This window comes from Branchiostoma belcheri, unplaced genomic scaffold (genome assembly GCF_001625305.1).
Source record: "Branchiostoma belcheri isolate BF01 breed outbred unplaced genomic scaffold, Haploidv18h27 scaffold99, whole genome shotgun sequence".
NCBI classification, from domain to species: Eukaryota; Metazoa; Chordata; class Leptocardii; order Amphioxiformes; family Branchiostomatidae; genus Branchiostoma; species Branchiostoma belcheri.
Window position 1 is genome coordinate 1,144,988 of NW_017804675.1, and position 15,503 is coordinate 1,160,490.

A 15,503-nucleotide genomic window follows, 5' to 3' on the forward strand; every position below is an offset into this window, starting at 1 on the left:
GCAGATCTGTATCTGTAACTGTATAGCCGGTATAACCGCCTTTGGGCGTAACACACCAGCTTCTGTATCTGTATAGCCGGTATAACCGCCCTTCGGCGTAACACACCAGCTTCTACATCTGTATAGCCGGTATAACCGCCTTTCGGCGTAACACACCAGCTTCTATATCTGTATCTGTATAGCCGGTATAACCGCCTTTCGGCGTAACACACTACAGCCTTCTTCAGGTTTGAATGATCAATTATACAACAGAAGACGAAACTTACAAACACATGACTTAAGTTATAGATAAATGTTTGTACTATCCCTGTCTCTGTGCTCAGATGAAGATTGCCTCCTAGGATCTGTTATTCCCTTCAAAGGGATCGAGAGTTGTTGATTCGAATCAGCGTACTAGAAAGCTCATTTCTTGCTTGGTTGAAGTTAGAGATTTGTTTGGTCTTCCTCTGCAGACTGAGTCTCACCAAAGCAAGGAACTTTGTAAACTTTCAGAAAACTGAGGCGCAATTTCAAACCTGAGCAAGCGCAAGTCAAGCACAAGTAAAGTGACTTGCGGAGGTAATCAGTGCGTAAAACAATTAGTTTTAGCGTGATAGTGGAAAACAATTACAGCATCCGAGGCAAGGCCACAAAGAACACAGTATAAGATGGTTGAAGGCAGTTGTGGTTGAAACTTTCAGCTGCTTATCTTAGTATTACAATATCATGATGCTCCTTTGTTGTTGTTATTTTCTATCTCCGTGTAATGAAGTATTGCTTGCGATTGTGGATTTGTCCGGAAAGAGTAGGTTGATAGCACGTTTTTGGGGTTGGGGGAAGATTGACAGACAGAATGACACATCAAAAGGTTAGAAAAATTGAATTGGCGGAACGTGAAGGTCCCAGAATCTGGCCTGGAGCCAGCATTTTTGGATATATCTTTTCTTTTTATTTACTTCATGTTCACCACAAAACTAGGCTCATGGGAGCCACTCAAATGTTTTGGGTTACTGTACAGACATTCAGGACAGATGTTTGTTGACTTAAAAGTTTAAGGTTATTCCCATATGGGAAACAATCACGTGGTAGCTTGCTCCATAGTGATGTCGTTCTAGGAAAGAAGCTTTCAGTGTGGAACTTCCAGGAGTCCTAAGAGGTGGTGTATACAGGGAAAAACTTCACTTACATAGTACTTTGAGTTTATAGTAGAGATATATATGATTGCACTTACATAGCACGATGAGTTTGAGGCTGGCGGCAGCTGGGCTGACCACGTGACTAACGACGCATGTGTAGAGCCCTGCGTCAGCCCTGGTCACCCCCCTGACGTGCAGAGTGGGAACGTCCACGTTCCCGCCGCCATATTTGGTGCGTGACCTCGCGCTGTCCAGTTTGACCCCGTCTCGTTCCCAGTGCAGCGCCGTGACGTTCGGCTTGGCGTCCCTCACTGCGCATGTCAGAGTCGCCGTCCTGCCCATGGTGGTGACGTAGGGATCGGACGGACCCACTTGTACAACAGGGGGGACTGCACGGTATTAATTATAGGATTACAAACATAACAAATATATGCTATTGAGAGATTTTTACATATACATATTTCTTATTTTTGAAATTGTCCTTTTTTTCAACTTACTTCATAATCCATGATGATCTACTTTACAACTAGAAAGGTAACATTTTCAAAGCAAATGCATAATCTTTACCTTCGCATATGGTCTGCTCTGTTAATTCTTGTTAACTCAAACAGATTCATATATATATGGTGACAGGAGTCCAAATCCCTCCTGCTAAAAAATTGCTACATGATGTAACCCAACTCCAGTTACCATGGTGGCAGACGTCTGGTTCAGGTCATTGACCTTATTTGTTTGGAGAAGAGGAGGAAGAAGAAACTGAGCAAAAACAATTTGTTTTCCTTCTGCAAAGGTAAACATAATAAAACAGCTTTAGCAGCAGAATAACACAGCCGCCCATGTCGTACTATGTTCTGTCAGGTCGTATGTATTTCACCCCGCTTCGTTCCGCATTGAAAGAGAAACATTAGCTAGGAGCCCTAGTGACCTTCCTCCGTGTCCACCCTTTCAAATAGCAATTCAGGCGCTTCAAACGGCTGCACCGCCCCTAATCCTTTGAAACGTTTGCCTGCCCTCCCGCAAATCCGGGCGCTTTATCATCTGTCATGGCGGCGCCACTCCAAACCACCGCAGCCAAACGCTAAACTCTTTAAGAGCACCCTGGGCTAGAAGTAGTAGCGGTTTTACATTACTGTACATTCAGATAGGAGATGCGATTTATCTTCCCTTTTGCGACTGTGGCCGATATCGTTTCTCATTTTCACTCGCTATACTGTAATTCACTTGATCTTCACGGTAGCAAAATTTCACAGTCTGAGGAAAAAAAGTTGACATATTCACGGTGGCAACAGGTGCAGGATAAAGAAAGTCAAGGAATTGTTAACTGTAATGATAAGTTTACGGTACAAAACTGACAGTGAAAACAGTGAACATAAAAGTACCGTGAAAAAAATCAGGATATGATTGCTCGTTAGTTGCAAGAATTTGATTGGAAAAATTATGACATGACGCCTCTAACGAGTTCGTTAGGGAGAAATAAAACACCGCGTTGTCAACTCATAATTCGGTCATTACCACTGATCATCTACTCTGTACGTTAATCAAGACATGCAATGAAAACAAAAATCAGATTACATGCAGTAAATTGGCAAACATTGCTAGACAATGTATCATCATGCACACTGGTGGAAAATGAAGTCCTCCAATCTATCTTTGCAATCAGCATCACTGCGTGGGAGTAGTAGGAGAAGTAGCAAGAAGTAGCACAGTCCATCCATACAAACTCAGAAAGGCATGTTTATATTCGGTTATAAGTAAAACCAATTGATTATCTAGGATATTGGACTTTATAAGAAAGATCTTTAACTTAATGTCTTCTTTTGACCTCTGAAATTATTGGATAAGAACGGTTCTATTTTCAGTGATGTATTTACTAAAGTAATTGTAGAATTTTAAATCACCGCCCAATTGATCAATTTTCCGGATCATTACCTACAGTTTAATAGAAATTAACTTGTGTATGATGCAGCATTGGGAGACTGAGTATTGTAGTCTCTATAATTGTTAAAGACCAAATTTGATCCCTGTACAATTGTGTGTTTAAATAAAGTTAAACGTTTGCTATGAAAACATAAACTTCTTGGCGAAGGTAATAAAATATCTAGAATCCTCAATCCTTGGTTCATAACTCTGGTACTTGATTGCATGACTATTTCTTGTTCTTTTCTGAGCTGGTATCATGTACTAAGTTGTCGGTACGTCCACCAGTTTATTAGTCATTTGTCAATGCAGAAATAGAAACGTTTTCAAGAATCCTCTCACCCATGACGTTGAGTCGCACGAATCCCTCCTCCCTTCCGATTTCATCAAACGTGATCTCCAGAACGTACTCCCCTTCATCTTCACTAGTGGTACGGTCCAGTTGGAGGGACGCCTTTCCCACCAACTCTGCCCTCCCCTCGTACTCGCCATAGGATCGTCCGCCCACCCCGGGGTAGTAGGAGAATATCATGGTGCGCTTCTGCGAGTTGTGGGAGATCTTACTCCAGACGAGGGAGAGCAGGTTGTGTTTGGAGGTGTATCTGGCCGGGAGGGTGACCGGGGCGTTCTGCACCGTGTTCACGGACTCAGGCATGTCCAGCCGGATGGCGTCTTGGCAGAACACGCCTGAGGACAACAGCATTTTAAAACATTTAAGAATGATACAAACGGTATGCTTCTACTTAATTGTTTGTTTCATACAAATTCAAAAACAAATTGGCAGGGTTACATAAATTACGTGAGTTTGTCACAACACCAAAACTATGATGAAGACTATAAATACAACATTTACAAAAGTTATACAGATCGGTTCTACTTTATTAACTAAGGAATGGTTTTTACTATAGCAAGATGATTTTTGTTCTAATACCATCAGAAATAGAACTACTACGTCTAACACGAAATAGGAACCTGGAAGTCTGAAATCCCTAGCATGCAGGGATGATGATACAGTGCGTTTGTTGTATTAGAATACTATATTCTAAACTACCGTCTTTTTAAATTGTCAATGGATTTTAGTATGTAAAATAATGTCTGTAGGTATTGAATTGTTTTTAAATTGTGTAAATTGGACGCAATTCAGTGATACACTGCAATGTTCAATAAAGTGATCTTGAATCTTTAATCTTTAAAGGTACAGGCACAAGCATCTATAGTAGTAGATATTAGTACTATGTGGTTCCACTATATTGTTACAACTTTTCTCAAATTTTATTTGACAAGGTCTTAATGCATAAACCTGATCCCTGTGGCTTAATTTCCAAGGTGCTGTTGTTACTTTACGTCTGACTGATCACAGTGGGAACGTTACACACAGATCACAGATGTCGTTTCCGTAATGGGCTAAGGAGAACATATGCCCTTAATAGGATGAACACGTCATCGTTGCCATAGAAACTGAGTTCAATTACCCTTTATTGGCGCAATAAACGTGGAACAGTATCCTACCTGTTCTATCATGATTACCTGTTAATATTATCACTTGCACAACATGGCGAGCTCTTAAAGAGATGTCAAAAGATGAATATAAATGTTCTATATGCAATATATCATCGTTTATTGTAGATCAATTAATGTTCAATATCTATATAAAATGAATAATTTGTGGATTTTTGTGTCCACAATAAGGGGAAAAAGACCCAAAGACTTGGAATAAGTTGCCTGAGGACTGATTGAGCGGAAAAAATATTTTATGGATAATATTATTTCAGCCTCATCATTAAAACGCCATGGTTACAGAAAACGATGATTTGTGTGCATGCAGCTTCCAAATAACCAAAAGGCACCCGGCTGCTAATATCCAACTTATCTATGAACAATCTAAATATCTAACTTATCTAAAACAATCTATTTCTACCTGTGTTTTCTGTAGAACATATTACTCCTCCTTAGTTTAAGGCCCCTCAAGTCGGTCGTGATGTGACTGCCGTTCTGAGGCTTATCCTGACAGTCTAAATTAGCTTTGGGCCGCCTCGTGAGGAAGACGAGATACATCTGAAATGACATTTACAGCTAGACCGGGTTTATTACTAAGGAGAGACGCCGTCCGTACGTCAAGACATACGGGATCTTCGTCATTCGTCTTAATCCTGCTCGTAATCTTAATTCTCCATGGAGGCGTCTTGAGAGGGCTAATAAGGTTATGACGCGATTACTACTGGAAGTAATGAACGTAAATCACGACTGATTTTATCAATTCTGTACCAGGCGCCACGGAGGTTATTAACCCCGGCTAAGTCAGCATTCTGAGGAAAGATTAAGAGGTTTTTCATAGACAATTTAGACTCTACTACAGGATAAATCACGGGGTGACGTACTTCCGGATGTTTCGAGTGGTACCCACCACTCTTACGCCGAAAAACAGTTACTCAAGCAACTGGATATGATTTTGCTAACGGTCAGACGTTGCAGGTAACATTCACTACCTTTCGTCAGTGACACGAAAGAGACCCCAGGAGAAATGCAGGTTTATAAGCAAGAACTATTGATTGATATGGAAATAAGTGAAGACAAATTCTGAGTATCGTTTACCTGGTTGTCTAACCTTTACCAACTGTACTGATTAAAAGGTGTGTATGTGGACTCATGGAGGACAAGAAATTAGGGAGTTCAGACCCCAGGGAAGTGTTTTGAGTCTCCCTGAATGCTGATTGTATGACGTAAATGAAATATGACATGTATGATTGGTGGGCAATTTTCCTCTCTTTTCTTATTGAACCCAACCCAAAGCGTCGCGAAGCTGCATTGCACTAGCAGCTACTTGAAAAAGCAAAATGATGTGTATAACAACAGTAGATGACGTCGAGTCTATCTGACAAGTCTTCCAATTAATGTTCAAATATTAGATGATGCCAAATATCATACTTTAAGCATATTACACAGCAACCTTTATTACTTGACACTGTATTCCTTTAATTTATAAATCCTCTATTGTAGAAGCAATATACATGTATATAATGCTGCATATGTTAATTAAGCTTTTTAACTCAAAATCTCTTCATAAATCACATCTTTTTCCTTTAGCTATAACTCATAACAAGGCCCATTAACGAACTGATGAAGTTTAGTCAATTTTTATTACCTGTTATTGTATTGATATTACACCCTTCTCCGACGCAAATAACGCGGGCATCGATGCAAGAAAGCCTCATATTTCATTCTCTATATCCAATATCTCGCTGAGGGTCGGGGGAACTTAGGCGTGAGGACATCGCACTTTATAAAGGACAAATTTCATGGCTCGTGTCTGATGTTTTAATGGCGAACACCGCTGGCAGGGTTTTACTAGACTTCCTAATGGGATACACAGGCAGGGCGGCAAGACGAGTACAGAGAGAAATCCTTCTTGACACAACTAAAGTACAGCGACTTTCGTAAGGTCCCGTGCAACTATATCTACAAGGAAACAAGTGGGTACAAACTTACAAATAAATCAACAACTATATACGTGTGTGGATACGAATAAACCAACAATTCCCAAGTTAAATCGTGAACAAGAAGCCATAGATGTAACAAACACATTTTTAATACATGTACAACGTATTCTTTGACCCTACAACCTTGGTAATTCGGTTTCAAAAGCAGCTTGTTTAACTTATTTTAATCAGTGTTTGCAAATTAGTAACGATTTGTAATGCACGGAAAATCAATAGAAGTTTGTTTTATGTATCATGATCACCGCGCTGAAAGAAAGCAGGAAAGCTACCATAAAAGTACATGTATATGTTTTATGATTGTTTGTAAAGCAGGCAGGCTCATTAGTGTGTGGAGATGCAGACAGATGGCAGCCGTGTCAGCGGGGAATCTTACTAACACGCGGGAACTTATTACCACATCCATCAATTAGCTCTCTAATTGTCAACCCAATCTACATCTCCTCGTGAGGTGCGGAGTAAGTGGAAGGTAGTGGATCCTACAGAGAATATGCCATAGATAAATCCCACACCTTGTTGTTAAGGGCATCCAGTGTGATTTCAGAGCAGGAAAATTTGAATTTTTCTGAATAAAGCAATCTTTATGATATTGACACATACTGCTTCACATTAGCACATTTCAATCAGTATTTCATGCTTTGGGTATCTAGCACTGCAGAAACATGCCCGAACATGAGTCCTTTATTTTCTGGGTGGTACCCTAAAAATCAGCCAAGGGTCCTTCCACTAACCATTTTCCTTCTGATTTTTTTTGTCTTTTTGCTCCTTGAGGGTCAATATACATTGGGATAATTTGACAAGTAATATTGACTTTGAAAACTTTGGTTTCTAAAGTCCTAAAAACTGCATTGGATGCCTTTAATGTTGGAGTGATCATGAATGATGCTTCAGCAGACGCTAATGATGCTGGATATTGATGTTGTTTTTCATTAATGGAACACGCTCGTACATCTTTACACCAACTAGGTCGATCCATATCAAGCCTTACAACCCACCCCCGGATGGAGTGGTGCAAATTGGCTCCAAGGGGAGGTTCGAAAACAGTACAGCTTTTTATGTCCAGGGATTTCTTACAAATACTTTCAGGACGTTTGAGTATACTGGTGCAAAGCAAGGGGAGAAAATCAGCTACATTTGAAAGTTAACATATTAAAGAATGAAGTAAAAATCTTAAAGAGTTATTTTGTATTGCAGTGCATTTTTAGGTGCATTTCTAGGTGTCATTTTACATAACCATTTGCTTTAATGTGGCTACTTTGGCTATTATGAGCTATACAGCGTCCATGCACTACTTTAATCAACTAAGTTAGACTTACATCTTTGAAATGTATGTAGCCATTGTGACTTTATGCACAGCGTATTTTCCCACTAGGTTTGTCACAAAAATACCTTAAATGTTGGAAAAACGTCACACCGTGACAACATATGAGGCACTATGTTATCTAGCCTAACCGCAGTGGTCTTATGTCCAAGTTTGAAGTTGACTAATTATTTGATAAAGTTAGACGTACATCTTTGAACTGTAGGTAGCCATTGTGACTTTAAGCACAGCGTATTTTCCCACTAGGTTTGTCACAAAAAGACCATAGATGTTGGAAAGAGCGACACATCGTGATAACGTTGACGTACATGTACTATGTTATCTAAACCAACCGCAGCGTTGTTATAATAAACTTTTTGATACAGCATCTGTAAATCCCCAACTCTCAAGGCAGTCTGAACAATAAGCCGGGAAATCCCTGCCAAACCACGGAGGATATCACAGCCGTATCTCTTCCAATGATCTGGGTATTTCCCAACACGCTGATTGCCCGTATATCTACATTTAAGCCCCATTTACGACGTTGAAGCCCAATTTGCGGCTGCATCAGCAATCCTTTCCTGCCAACTTCGCGTTACGTGCGATATATCGTCCCTGGTGTGTAGATGGGTACTAAAATAGCACTCTTACTCGCCTTCCCCTGGTTATACATGTGTCGATTTACGTTTGTAATATTCTTGTTTTGTGGAAACCACGTTGTTGGTTATTATCCAAGCAGAGGTTTGGGTTTTCTGTTATTTTGGGCGTGTTTTTAGACTTTTTATATCGGGTTTTCTTTTTTGCACTGGAATTCCAGTAGTTGTTGGTCTGTGTGATCACTAGATCTTTTATTTGCAAACTCATACCCTGAGGCTAATTGCATATCCAGTGTTAAAGTAAACTACAATAAAAGAGTACATACAACTACTGTGTACTGTCTGAAGAACAATAGGTACTCCGTACTATTGTGGGGTTTGCAGACGTTAGACAACGGGCTTTTTCACGTTCTTTATAACGAGTGGGTTTTGAAATTTCGGCAGATGCAGTCTTTCTAGGATCTTTTAAATGGTAAAAGCACAGGGAACTTGCGGCCACTGTAATGTACATGTAAACTGTAATACAAGTTACCATTACTTTCTAGGCTTCTACTATACAATACAATAATTGGAATAACAATAAGCTACATGCATGCCGTATGTGTCCTAGTTTTTTTTAGAGAAGTGACCTGACTCCCGATGGTGTTAGATGTTTGGGGGTAATTGTGATCGATGATAATAGCTGACGGGGTAACGACAGCATAATTGTGTTCAGTACAGTTTAGCACTTCCCTCATATTACCCTCATTTCTACCGGCCGGGTGGTATGAGGCCATACTAACGTGATTACATGGATGACATCGCCCGTAGATCTGAAATATTTTGCTGGAGATTTTAGATCTACGGATGTGTAAAGGAAAATCTGCCTGAAATTGTCTGAAATTGTAGAATAAAGTCATTGAAATGTCGTCGCGGGTCTTTGAGATGGTTTAACACTCTACAAATTTCATACTTATATAATTGGGAGAAAGGAAAATGGAAAATAAGGTTACGTTGCTGATTTACACGTTTCTAGCTTAGCATAAAGAATTTACATTTTTTATCCATATTTATTGAAACTGTCACAACATATATTCCACGGGTCAGCTAGACAGTCGATGCTAGTACATTGTTGGCTGCTCATATGGAAATGAACAAAAGTACAGAGAAGAGAAAAACACATAGATAAACACAGGTAGGAGCAGCACAGAGCTTACCCAATTAATGGATTGAGATAGATCTGAACAACGTCAAATCCTAATACTACAATCTACATTGAAAGGCTGAAAGATGTATTGGAGGTTAACTGAGGTTCTGGATTAACTGGGAATCTATGATCTCGTTATGTTATCCAGGAAATCCTGTTAATTTTTCCTAAGGCCACAGCAAGTAAATTGTATGTTTCTTACATCCTCCGCAGACTCCAAATCTAATGTGAGCGGGCGAAAAAAAAACAAGGCGGGCCGAAAAAGAACAAGGGTCCTACATTTTTAAATTTTGACTCAATCATAATGATTGTACAAATGGTTTTGATTCAGTGGGAACATCACATATACACAGCCAGCATCACACACCACTGCATCAAAGTAAGAAACAAAACATTATCGATGATCTCGTTATGTTATCCAGAAAATCCCGTTTGTTTTGCCTAATGCCTCCCGTGTACAGGGTAATCAGCGTCACGGTCGGGCGCGCCTGATAGAATGGAAACATGTCGCTTTAGTTCATCATCAGGCACCAGGATCGATGCCACACCGTCGTTCCTTTCCATTCCCGGAAAATAACAGTCACCGGAGCGGCGATGGAGTACTGTTCAGAACTAGGACTCGTATTCATTTTCTAAATAACATTTGACATGCCTAAACAGTAACCAACCCTCTGGAACTAGCTCCAGGCATGTCAAATGTTATTTAGAAAAAATACGGAGATATATAACCTTAAGAAAGACCTAAAACTAGGACTAGGACTGCACATCGTCGTTCCTTTCCATTCCCGGAAAATAACGGTCACCCGAGCGGTAATGGAGTATTGTTCAGAACTAGGACTCGTGTTCTGAGATGCTTTGAGCTAGTTCCTGCTGGTTGGCTAATGTTCACACATGTCAAGATGATTATTAATGGGTGTATTCAGAATACATGCGGAGCTACGTAGAAGTATACACTATGTTAAGAAAAAAGATGTCAGCGGTTCAAAGCTAGGGCTTGTTTTCGAAGATGTCTTCAGCTACAATGTAGTTCCAGAGCGTTGGCTAATGCGTAGACTTGTCAAGATGATTTTTGATTGGTGTATTCAGAAAAGATACGGAGCTACGAAATCTAAAAAAAAAATACTCTAATGGTTAAAAATTGGGACTCGTATTCTGACCTAGGGTTGTTCCGTGTTGAAAAATGTCAAGATGATTATTGATTGTAGTGTTCAGAATAAAAAAAAAACTACTTGTGCTACACAATGTTCAAGATTTCAACGGTTCAAAGCTAGGGCTTGTGTGATAAGATATCTTGAGCTAGTTCCAGAGGGTTGGCTAGTGCTCAAAAATGCCAAGACGATTATTGATTGTTGCATTGAGAAAAAATGTGCAGCGACAGGACCGTGCATTAAGGTTTCAACCTCGACATGTTACGGTTAACTTACTTACTTCTTACTACGTATGAATTTGTTCTGGTTTAAGCATATTTAGTGTTGACTTCTATATGGTTAAAAATGCTATGAGGGGGGGGGGAGCGTTAGATTTCCACGACAACATCTTCGTAGTATTCGTCGTAGGACGTCGTAAGACTTTAATGTCACAGTGTTTTCAAGTCAGTCTTCTTCGTAAAACGACAGCTGAATTGTTCTTCTATTGTTTCAGACATTTGTTTCAGTGGAACTCGCTGTCACAAAGTATAGTAGGGGCATTGTCATTGGATAGCTTTAAACAATGTCTAGAGTTAGGTGTTCAAGGGTTAGGTGTAACAAGTCGATCGGTGTAATGTAGCCAGCTGCTGGTGTGTTACGCTGCAAAGCTGGTGTGTTACGCCGAAGGGCGGTTATACCGGCTATACAGATACAGAAGCTGGTGTGTTACGCCGAAAGGCGGTTATACCGGCTATACAGATACAGAAGCTGGTGTGTTACGCCGAAAGGCGGTTATACCGGCTATACAGATACAGAAGACTGGTGTGTTACGCCGTAAGGGCGGTTATACCGGCTATACAGATACAGAAGACTAGGTGTGTTATGCCGAAGGGCGGTTATACCGGCTATACAGACTACAGAAGCTGGTGTGTTACGCCGAAAGGCGGTTATACCGGCTATACAGATACAGAAGCTGGTGTGTTACGCCGAAGGGTGGTTATACCGGCTATACAGATACAGATACATACACGACTATCCAAAGTTTGCCTTAGTTTGCGATCATACGAAGTAAGACTAAAAGCCCTTAGTTGTGCTTATTCTGTTGAATATTTTGTGCTAGTTCCAACGTGATTAGGAGACTTCGACCGTGTCTAAACGTTAAACATGAGTAATTGATTTATTGAAGGGAAACATGAATACCTGACCGAACATCGAACCTCTAACACTCTCCATGTAGCCCTTGAGTGCATCAGACTCATGTAGTGGGAACGTTTTTGTGCGAGCTCCAAAGGGGCGATTAGACCTGGAGCGTAACAACGAGATGGGTGATTGATTTATTCAGAATATATCGGAGCCACAAAATCGCACCAGGAATGCATCGACCTAGTTTTATCACAATTGACTAGGTTTGTTGAAAAGTAACAAAAATGTAAAGAAATACCATGGATAGTGACAAATGTTCCAACAGAAATTATAGAATAATATATGAAAACAAAATAGCACCTTAACACAATAGGAGTAACACATTGCAGAACCAACAGGCTCATATAAATTTGTAATACTAAAACTAGATGGATAATACAGTTCAATAATTGTAATAACAAATCATTAAAATTCAATGTCAATGACAGAACTAATGATGATATTGTAAAAAAAGTAATGCAGTCTAACATTTAAAAGAAGAATAAAGAGACGAGAGGCAGAATTAGAACCATTTGATTATGACATAAAATGGTAGAGACTATAAAATAATAGAAAATATATTGGAAAGAATCAGATGCTTCAATTACTAGTACTGACTATTTCCCCTTTTTCTTCACAATCCATTACTGACTGCCGTTTAGATTTTCTTTCAGTATGTCAAAGGTGCTCGGATAATTGCACGATTAATTTTCCTAAACCACATTATAAAACGTTCAGATAAAAATCTGTCAGTTAAATTTTGCAAGGATAATGATTATGTGGATATGATGAGACATAAACATCGGTTATTCAATAAAACGTGAATCCAGTGATGTGTATTATTTGACCCAGAAACCGAAGGACGCCCAAGATCTGTTCAGACCTGACAGGTAGATGGTTATAACTTTATTTTCAATCAGAATCCAGGATGCCCAACTTGATAAGGATTGCGGTAACCTAATCACGTCCGAAAGGTACACAGTAGTCAATGGCTTGGAAAATCCATTTTCTAGTTCATTGCCCGAGTCCGTTGAGCGAGAAACTATTTTGGTTTTAGCACGGAAGCATGGTTATTTATTCAGCAGCAGAATGTATGGGATCTATCAAGGCAAGGCCTGTGATTTGTTCTAGGTACTGTCACGGCAGAATTATTTAACAGATAGATGGCAGGCTGATTGACTCAGCAAAAAATCAGGTAATAGGTGGTGACTGTTTTTCATAACATGAACAAGATTTAACGAAGACGTCGATAACTTGGTTGATTTATCCAGATTTGGAATTGCATCACAATTTTGATAGACGGATGTTGGAGAAATAAGAAAAGATGGTCGAGATCGTCTCCATTCATGCCAAAAATAATTCTTAACAGTTTACGTTATCTTAAGTTGAATTAGCGATATTGACATACCGATATAGGATATGTTTAAAAGCTTTCAGTGTCCGTACACTGCACTTTATTTTCCTTCCTTTTCAGCAAACACACGATAAAACACAGTGGCGACATTAAGGACAAAATCAATACAAACCACAGTGCGATTCCCTGTGTCATCATTATCATCGCATTAGCCATTACCAGAGGGTTCAGATATCCAGCCGTTTCCTACAGCTACAGATGTATCTGTATCTGTATCAGTATAGCCGGAATAACCGCCCTTTGGCGTAACACACCAGCTTCGGAGGCAAGCAGCGCGGCGGCAGCTAGCTATATCACACCGAACGACTTGTTACACCCAATCTTTGCACATTTAACTGTAGGAGTTGTTTAAAGCTTTCTAGTGTGATGCCCCAACTGTGCTTGGTGGCAACGAGTTCTAGTCTACGATAGTTCTGGGGAAATACTAGTTTTTGAATACCCCAATTCTCGGTTCACAACTTGACAACTCTGATATTTGAAGGCATGTGCTAATAGAGATCAAGAGACCCATTTCCAAATCCCGGTGACAGCGTGAGATGTCTCTTTCCCGCCGTCGCGTGGCAAGGCTCGATCACGATGATCGCCGCAATGATTATGTGACAAATTAGGGTCGGAATTTGCCTGGTCCCCGGGGACCAATGATGAAGTACTTGAAGCCCACGTTTTGGGCATGGAGCCATCTCAATTTTCCTGCAACTAGTTGAACTTTCCATTCGTATATTCTCTGAACATTGCAGTTGCTGTACACCAATGATTAGTCAGGATTGTTATTGTAATGTTACAACCCAGGCTATTGTTTATCATAGCACATTATACTTAATAGAAAAAAATTAACAAATCTGACATTGTACATCACAGAAGGTTTATCCTTGTGTACATTCTGTCCCATCCCTGTCCAAACCAACTAAATATCACGTACGTAATGGAGAATTTGTAACTAACAGTGTATTTCACATATCACGAGCTTTGTCCTATTTCTTTTTATTGAGCAACATAAAACCGTACAGGACACAGTGGTTGGCAACTCTAGCAGAATGCTAATCTTAGCCCCACCACTGACAAAGAAGAGTACAGGCATATTATGGTAAATAATAATGTGTACATTCTGTCCCTATAGTAACACAAGGAGCAGAGCAGATAGAGTCTCCATCGCGTGCTCCGCCCTGATCGCGATCATTGCCGTAATGATTGTTTGGCAAATTTGGCCTGGGATTTGGCTGGTCCCCGGAGGCCGCGACTAAGTGCCTGAAACCCGGCAGTGGCACGGAACCGGGACGTCGGCAGAACCCAGGCGGGGACTGGATCGATCGCCAGCCACGGTTTTTATCACTCCGCGGAAGGGTAATTGAATTTTGGTACCGTCGTCAGAGGAAGTTTTGATAGACAAGGCGCAAATGTAATGAGACGTGGATTTCCCCACCCAGTTTTTTTTGTTTTTGGTCTGCTAGTGTGCGTGTGTGTGTGTGTGTTTCCGCACATTTGTAGTCATAATAACTTCAGAACGCTTTTGTGGATTGTACATAGTAATGCGACAAATAAAAAAACATTACAAAAAACTACATATTTTTTGAAGGTATGAGACCTCCGATTTATTTTTTTATTAGAAAACATAACACAGAGCAAAGACACAGTGGTGACGCACTCTAGCGAGATGCTAATTTTTACCCCACTGCTGAAAGAAAGAAAATTAAAACTGACAGTAACAGATATAAATAACAAATGATAATACAGCATTTGGCTTATATAGTCCAGAGTAACAATCATTACAATGGTGGGAAAAAAGTAGTGCCATCTATAGCGGCCATCCCGTTTTCCGACGTCACGGACCGGAGAAAATTGTACCGATTCTATAGTCTATTTGAAGCTCCTGCTTGAGAAAAAATGAATTTTTGTACCGTCGTCAGAGGAATGTTTTTTTTTTATTAGGCAACATGACAAAGAACAAAGACACAGTGCTGACGTACTCTGGTGAGATGCTTATTTTCACGCCACCACTGAAAAATGACAATAACAGATATAAATAACACATAAACATACACCATTTGGCTTATATAGTCTAGAGTAACAATGGTGTAAAAGAAAGGCAGTTGTAGCACATACTATAGGAAGTTTTGACAGACAAGGCGTAAATGCAATGAGACGTGGAGATTTCCTCACCAGCCAAGTAGCACC

At 40.1% G+C, this 15,503-nt stretch overlaps 1 protein-coding gene across 1 annotated transcript in view; it reads right to left on the reverse strand.

Annotated features, from left to right (window-relative positions):
- LOC109462087 overlaps window positions 1–15,503 on the reverse strand; it is a 68,996-nt gene that overhangs the window by 14,118 nt on the left and 39,375 nt on the right. The window contains exons 5-6 of the mRNA XM_019758585.1: window positions 3,375–3,719; window positions 1,211–1,504 (exon numbers count right to left, since the gene is read on the reverse strand). Of these exons, the coding sequence (XP_019614144.1) occupies window positions 1,211–1,504; window positions 3,375–3,719 (639 nt within the window). The remainder of the gene's footprint in view (window positions 1–1,210; window positions 1,505–3,374; window positions 3,720–15,503) is intronic.